Source organism: Galeopterus variegatus, unplaced genomic scaffold (assembly GCF_000696425.1).
Source record: "Galeopterus variegatus unplaced genomic scaffold, G_variegatus-3.0.2 Scaffold443, whole genome shotgun sequence".
Classification (NCBI taxonomy): Eukaryota; Metazoa; Chordata; class Mammalia; order Dermoptera; family Cynocephalidae; genus Galeopterus; species Galeopterus variegatus.
Window position 1 is genome coordinate 175,836 of NW_007726554.1, and position 8,177 is coordinate 184,012.

General features: G+C 41.7%; 1 gene segment (V, D, J or C); it reads right to left on the reverse strand.

Annotated features, from left to right (window-relative positions):
* Positions 1-3,721, reverse strand: part of LOC103587338 — a 4,443-nt gene extending 722 nt beyond the window's left edge. The window contains 2 exon segments of the V gene segment in view: positions 3,268-3,566; positions 3,673-3,721. Coding sequence covers positions 3,268-3,566; positions 3,673-3,721 — 348 coding nt within the window.
* Between the last annotated feature and the right edge of the window lie 4,456 nt (positions 3,722-8,177).

An 8,177-nucleotide genomic window follows, 5' to 3' on the forward strand; every position in this document is an offset into this window, starting at 1 on the left:
GCAGATGCTCAGTCTTAGAAACCAACTGATATAAACTAAAAGATAGCAAGTAGTTTGTTTACCACATTCATGAACTGAGTAATTTATACAAGTGTTCTCCCTCATAGCTCTATCGTGGCAACTGAGATTTGAGATGTCAATTACTGACCTCTTTGTCTTATCTGTAATTATCCTTCTCTTTGGGCATTTCTCTTTTACCAGGTTCTCCATCCTCCCAGTCACATGAGCGTAGATCAGGTGGAAGCTGGGGTGATGGGCACAGCTTCATCCTGGAGGCACATTGAACTAGCCGACGTGCTCCAAGCTTAAGGGATACAGTGATGCCCTGAGCACAGAGTTGGAAGCTTATATTTTGTTTGAAGTCCAATAACTAGTTATCCTAATCTTCATGATATATTTGTGCCAAAGTCTTTATCATGGTGTCACTTGCACTCAAACTGTGTTGTTTATGGAATAATGAGAAGAAAAGAAAGTCAGTATATATTTCAGTGCAGATGCAATTTTTTCCAAATACTTTTGCTCCACCATTGAGTGAATCCACCAATATAGAACACATGGATAAGGAGGGCCTACTGTATACATATGGCCATTATGCACATAAAAAGATGCTTTGCATTATTAGTAATTAGGGGAATCAAAATTAGCCAATCAAAACCACAATGAGCTATCACTTTGCACTTAATAGGACTGCTATAATAATAATTATAAAAAGAAAAGATCACTAAAAATAAAGAGTGTTGGCATGGCTGTGGTGAAACTGGAACTCACATACATTCTTGGTGGAAATGTAAAAGGATTCGGCTACTGCAAAACAGTTAGGTGGTTCCCCAGAAAAATAAACCTAGAATTACCATACTCAGCACTCCTACTCCTAGATGTATACCCAAAAGTATTGAAAACAGAGAAACAGACAAATACTTGCAGGCCAATGAGTATTGCAGCATTATCCCCAACAGCCAAAAGGAGGAAACAACCCAAATGTGCATCACTGATAAGTGAATAAACAAAATGTGGCAGATACCTTGAGTAGAATGTTATTTCTCATAAGAAGGAGTGAAATTCTGCTACATGCCAAAAAATGGATGGCGTTTGAAATCATATGCAAATTGATAAACAAAATGTGGCAGATACCTTGAGTAGAATGTTATTTCTCATATGAAGGAGTGAAATTCTGCTACATGCCAAAAAATGGATGGCGTTTGAAATCATATGCAAATTGAAAGAAGCCACACATGAAAGGACAAAGATAGTATTATTCCACATATACGAACAGTATATGTGTTCATATATCTAGAATAGCCAAATTCATGCAGACAGAAAGTAGATTAGAGGTTGCCAGGGGCTGAGGAGTAAAGAGAATAGGGAGTTATTGCTTAATGGGCTCAGATCTTCTGTTCGAGGTGATGAAAATTGTTTTGAAAGTAGATAGCGGTGATGGTTCCACAACATTTTGAATGTACTTATATTTAATGCATTATACACTTAAAATAAATTGACAAACATTATGTATATATTACCACTAATTTATACAAAACTATGCTGTCTACTCTAGGTGAGTCATTGTGCAATATATGCTTCTATTGAAACAACACAGTCTATCGCACCAAAATGTACAAGTAAATATTAAAATAAAAACTAAAAAAGGGCAAAAATAAGTTTTGACAACTAAATTTCCATGATCGACCCAAAAGACAGCAAAAGGAACCCAAGTGATTTAAATACATGAATAATTTAAATTGACAGAATATATCCCACAAAGAGTTTTCTGATACAGTTCTGATTTTCTTTCGTAGTAAAAGATAGTTTCCACTAGTCCATATCTCCACTCTCATTTAGAACGATCCATGTTTTGAAAATTTTCCAGTCTTGGAAGTTTGAACTCATAACGTTGTTTCAGTTTGTAATACTTTGATTCTAGGTAAGTTTGTGAATCTGTCCACATGTGCAGTGGTAATTCATCTTTCCTCTTCTGTGAATTACCTATTTTGATTAAGTACTTCTGTTTTATTGGGTTGACTTTTACTTATTAAGTTATGGGAATTCTTTACTCATTCTAGACACTAATTCTGTTAGACAAGGAACAGAAAAGAGAACAAAACAAATCGCATAATCTCAGTGGCTCAACTCTGTGAAATCTTATTTCCCATGACCAGAAAGTCCAGTGTGGCCCAAGGAGCTTTCTTCAGTGGTTGTCCACCAAATGATGACCCTGTGAGCCCAGCTGCTTCTATACTGTAGCTAGGCCACTGACACATGTAGCTTCCAGGTCCATCAAGTGGCAAGCTGTAGGGGGGCTGTGCAGTAGAGAATTGACACAGCAAGCTTGAGACTGTGGTGTTTAGAAAGTCCTGCTTTCAGCACTGGCTTTTGGCTGACAGCTGGGAACATGGCTGATAACAGACCCCTGCTCAGATATAAAGATTTTCCTGAGAAGGGTGGATCTTTGTGCCTAGGCTGTTGGTGCAAACAAGCTTGTGATGAACACTGGATTTCCTTCTGGGGTCTGGATTTTTGGTAGGTGCTAGGCAGAGGGTGCCTATGTGACCTGGCTCAGTAAAACCTCTTGGGCACTGGGTATCTAATGGCTCCTTTGGCAGAACACTGCACACATGTGGCTGTGGTTTTGTTGCTGGGGAAGAGTCAGCTCTGTGTGGCCCTCCAGGGAAAAGACAGCATAAAGGAACTTTCCTGTGGATTCTTCTAGGTTCCAGCTGTGTCTCTTCCCTCTGTGATCTGTGGCTGAGTATTTATGATGTCACTTTGATATGTTTCAGCCATGACTACTACTGTATGCCGTATCCTATGAGTCTTTCCAGCTAATCTCCAAATGTGAAAGCACACTTGGGGACACCATCACATGCCACAGGATGTGTTCAAGGGCCAGGATTGGAGCCTTAAGCAGGAGGCCTTGGAGAAGAACATTCCAGGCAGACTGAACAGTCAGAGCAAAGACCTACAGGAGAAGTCTGCCTGGTGTATTTGAGGAATGGCCAGAAGGCCGGCGTGGTTGTGAAAAAAATAAGCAAAAGAAAGAGGAATGCAGGAGGAGGTGAGACATAATGAAGAGGGAGGTCTAGGACCCTGTAGGCTTATATAGGCTGTAGGGCTTCATGTTGTTCATGCTCTGAGGCCACTGGTCCGGCAAGTGCTCTATGACTCCTATGCAGGCAGGGACTTCCCAGGGAGGGGCGGGGACCCCTGAGCACAGGGCCACCTCAGTGTGTCTAACTCCCCTTTATGTGCAGAGAGAAGGCGGCCGTGCAGCGCTGTGGAGTAACTGCTGGCACAGAAGTACACAGATGTCTGTGAGGGGGTGGCAGACTCCAGCATGAGGAGGAAGTCCTCTTTACTTGATCTGGAGACGCTATAACCATCAGGGATGTCTCCTTTTTCAGTGATACCAGCATCAGTTGAGTAATGGATCAGCCTCAGCCCCAGCCCAGGATCCTGTCGGTACCAGTACATGTAGTAATGGTCGTCAGTCTGGTGACATCTCAGAGTCACCTCCTTTCCTGTTCTTAAAACCTTGTGTCCTGGGCTCTGGGTGACTCCAGCTTCCATGTGTCCTGTAATAGAGAGTGACAGAGTCCAATGATGTCACCCCAGGAGAAAGGCTTGTATAGGGATCATGGAAATTCCTGGGAACAAAGCCTACTTGTGACCAGCACTCACCTACCCACAAGAGACAAAGGGCCACACAGAAGAAGAGCCTGGGACCCATTTCAAGCCCAGGGTAGAATCTCATGTCTCCCAGCCCTGCTTTGGGGAAATGAGGTCACTGTCCTTGACAACTGCTGAGCTGCAGAGCTGAGCTGCCACACCCCTTCCCACAGGAAGAAGCCAATTGTCAATTGTATGTGTATAATTTATGGTGTATGTATAGTAACATTTTATAATATATACACCACTTAAAAGCTTAGAATGGACAGAATTTGTAGTCAGATTTTAAATAAATCTTATCAGTGCATATGCTCTTTCCCTGATTTTATTGAGGGCATTTGTTCCTCTCTACGTATTCTATTCCCATTAGGAAACAATTCCTTATTTGTGTATTGTTTTACTTTTTCTCATATTTCTGTAGTCTAAGCGCCATCCTCATGGGAATCTTTTTGCCTTCTATGATTTCTATGCTCAAAATTTGCCTTTGAGTATCTCCTCAAACACATACGTTTTTCTCTTTGCCTAAACTCTGGATGATTGGGTGTCAGCCTAGAAGAGCTGGGCTACAAGAGCCACGTGACATCTAGAAAGGTTTAAAATTTTCAAGGTCGGGGTCACTAGAATGTGAAGAATTGTTTTACACTGTCTCACATCAATTCACCTGGCAGAGCCCTGTCCTGCAAGCTCAGGCCTCTGTGTGTTTTCATGGGTACTGTGATGGTTAACGTTACATGTCAACTTGACTGGGTTAAGGGGTACTTCTATAGCTGGTAAGGCATTATTTCTGGGTGTGTCTGTGAGGGTATTTCTGGAGGAGACTGCCTTGTGCGTCAGTGGACTGGGTGGGGAAGGTTGCCCTCAAGTTGGCTGGCAATATCCAGTTGGCTCGGGGCCAATCAGAACAAAAAGGCAGAAGAAAGGCAATTTTTTCTCTCTTCTGGAGCTGGGATAGCCTTTTCTCCTGCTCTGGGACATCAGAACTCCATATTCTCCTACCTTCTGACTCTGAGACTTGTACCAAAGGTCCTAGCTTCTCAGGTTTTTGGCCTTATTTTGAGAGTTACACCTCATCAGCTTCCCTGGGTCTGAGGACATTGGACCTGGACTGAGTCCTGCTATGGACTCCCCTAGTTCTTCAGCTTACAGACAGCACATTGTGGGACTTCTCAGCCTCCATAATCACATGAGCCAATTCCCCTAAAGAATATCCTCTTTATCTATCTATCTATCTATCTATCTATCTATCTATCTATCTATCTCCCATTGGTTCTTTCTTTCTGGAGAACTCTAATACAGGTATGACTTCTCCCTTCATTTCAGGTGAGGCCACAGAGGACTGGACAACTAAGTCCCCATGACTGTTCTGTGAGAAAAAGACGAGGCTCATTAGGAGTGTGGATGAGATGTTCACTGAGAACTACATGTGTGTGGTGGTTCCAGGGTCACATGAAAATATTCTGTGTTCATTCAGAAGGACTTATACCTACCAAGTGGGGGAATATTGATTGAGCCATAAACGTGCAATGGTGCAAACCTTATATTTAGTGAGTAGCCTACATGTGTGTGGTGGTTCCAGGGTCACATGAAAATATTCTGTGTTCATTCAGAAGGACTTATACCTACCAAATGGGGGAATATTGATTGAGCCATAAACGTGCAATGGTGCAAACCTTATATTTAGTGAGTAGCAATAAATATTATGTCTTATACAGGTCATATCTCAATGTGAGGTTTCTACCTGTGACTACACATCCCGATATTGTCTTAATGGATAATTCCTACGATCATGTTCTATTGAGAAAGGACACAGAAGCAGACACAGAAACCAAGAGGAGGTTGATTTAGCACCCACATGGAAAGGCTGTGGCTGAGGCCTGGCAGGCTCAAAAAGGGCTTTTCCATCTTTGTCCAGATCTCACCTGGTCCCAGGAGACCAAGAGCCATACAGCAAAGGATCCCATTGCCCATGGATGGGTCATGGTAAGAAAAGAGGAGAGCTTTCCATCTCGGGGCTCAAATTCTTTGGGATAAGGCAATTAGAATCCCAGAGCACTGAGAAATGTTCTGAAAAGAAGGTATGACCTACCAGTGATGTTAGCATACCAAACAAAACTCTAACTTTTGGGGGAAATAAGCATTTACCAGGAATATCTTCTTTTTGTTTACTTTTTAATTAATTAGTTGAATCAAAATGTTCTGTCGTTGAAACATACACCTCATCTTGAAGCTCTGTCTGTTTTCTGTGCTGGTGTTTCCCAGACACCTGGATAGCACCTACATATGGTGAGCAGCTAGAGGTGGATTTGCCATAAAGTTAATGAAGAATAACATCAGCCCTTCTCACGTGCACAGGATATTTCCAAGACTCTTTTATTTTGTATTCTCTTTTACAAAAAGTTCCCTGAAATTTTGTAAGCTTCATGCCACACAAAACCTAGATCTACTCTGCATCCACACTCATTGAATGTATGTCAAATAGGTGAGTAAAAGGAATAAATGGTTATCTGAGTCCAGCAGACCCTAAATCTGTAAAACATAAACTTAATAAAACCAGTTACCAATGAAGTTCAGAGCTTTAATGGAGCAGAGACACATGTGAGTCTGTTGGGAATTCAAAATAAATCAAAATGAACTTGGAAAAGATTAGTTCATAAATGTCATTATGAGACTTTTGAAGGAAAGGATGGTGGTATAAATGAAAGAAAAACAGAGGTCTCTCTTCCATGGAAGGGTCTTCAGATGGTCACTTCATCCCATCACTGTCATAGGTTAGTCTGCCCCAAATGCAAAGTCTCTGATGGGGACTTAGGTGCAAGTAGTTTATTTGGAGAATGATCCCAGGAAGTAGGGGTAAGAGAATAGGGAGGAGGAAACCAGGATAAAGGTGCAATATTGAGCTAGTGTTGGGGTAACAGGAGATGGAGCCCATCAGGACCTCACACAGAACGCCTCTCAGAATTGTCCACCTGAGTGAAGACACTGTACCTTTTGTCTCCTGTCCTGTCCCACCAAGAGCATTAGCAGCCCTGCAGCTCTGGCTGTGTTTGTGTACGGGCCAAGTGGGCTCATGTGATATCAGAGAAGTCCCCAGGGCAGAAGGTAGAGAGAGACCCTGGCAGGCCCATTGACAGTGGTGCTGTCAGCAGAGCTAAATGTGGACTTGTTCAGAACTGTCCACTGCAGCTGAGGCTGGATCAGCAGTGGGAGGTGGGGACAGGATGGAAGGCACTGGAGGCTCCTCTACGATGCTCTCTTTTCAAGTGAATCTGTGCCTTTTCTATCAGCTCTTCATGTGATCACCAATTGCTCTGAAGCCACAGCTTTCTGGGAGCACCTCACCTTCATGTGTATCATGTATGTCATACAGTGTCAAGCAGGAAGTGCTGTAACGGGTAACGTTTTTGTATTCCCTCAAGAGGCAAATCTTTATAGTTAATTTCACTTAATGAATTAACAGACTCCTGCATTTGCATTTCAGATGACTTTCTGTCTGGAACACAGGCAAATGAGCCAAAAAGTCATCCATGCCTGTCTGTCTTTGATTCCTTAATATGTGCTAGCACATAATACATAACCATGTTAAACTAGAGATTTGTCGGGGAGTTAATAGGGTATGAAGATTTCTTGCAGCCATACTTTGTATTAGATTCTTTGTTTTATTTGTCTGTATAAAATTTCTTCAAAATACAAATTACTGACTCAGTTTACAAATGAGAAAACAGCAATGTATTTTTCCAATGATTCATACTATGACCAGCTCAAGGGGTCAGAATATCAACCACCTTGGTCCCTTTGTCTCCAAAGTTGGAGATCTTTTTTCTTCAGCAAGTAGCCACCCAGATGAAAGATGTTATGCAAATGAATTGTGTAAGGGCCAGTTTATCTGAAAGTTACATTTGCACTAATGTTCCAATTTTGAAGATGTCTCCCTTTAGCAAAATGCATAAGGACAGGCTAATTTAAAGCATGGGTTAAAATTCATTACGGCCTATGATTGAGTCTCAGTTCTGATACAGATGCTCCTCAGCTTACTATAAGGTCACTTATTCATAACAGTATTGTAAGTTTCAAATATCGAAACTGAAAAATGCATTTAATACACGTAACCTACCAAAAAACAGCTTGTTCTTAGAAGTGCCCAGAACATTTACATTAGTCTAAAGTTGGGCAGAGTCATCTAACACAAAGCCTATTTTATAATAATGTGTTGACTGTCTCATGTAATTTATTGAACACAGTACACTGTAAAGTATCTGTTGTTTACCCTTGTGATCACATGGCTGACTGGGTGCTGCCACCCAGCATTGTGAGAATACATCATGCCACAATCACTAGCCCAGGAAGAGATCAAAATTCAAAATTCAAAACATGGTTTCTCCACACTGTAAAGTATCTGTTGTTTACCCTTGTGATCACATGGCTGACTGGGTGCTGCCACCCAGCATTGTGAGAATATATCATGCCACAATCACTAGCCCAGGAAGAGATCAAAATTCAAAATTCAAAACATGGTTTCT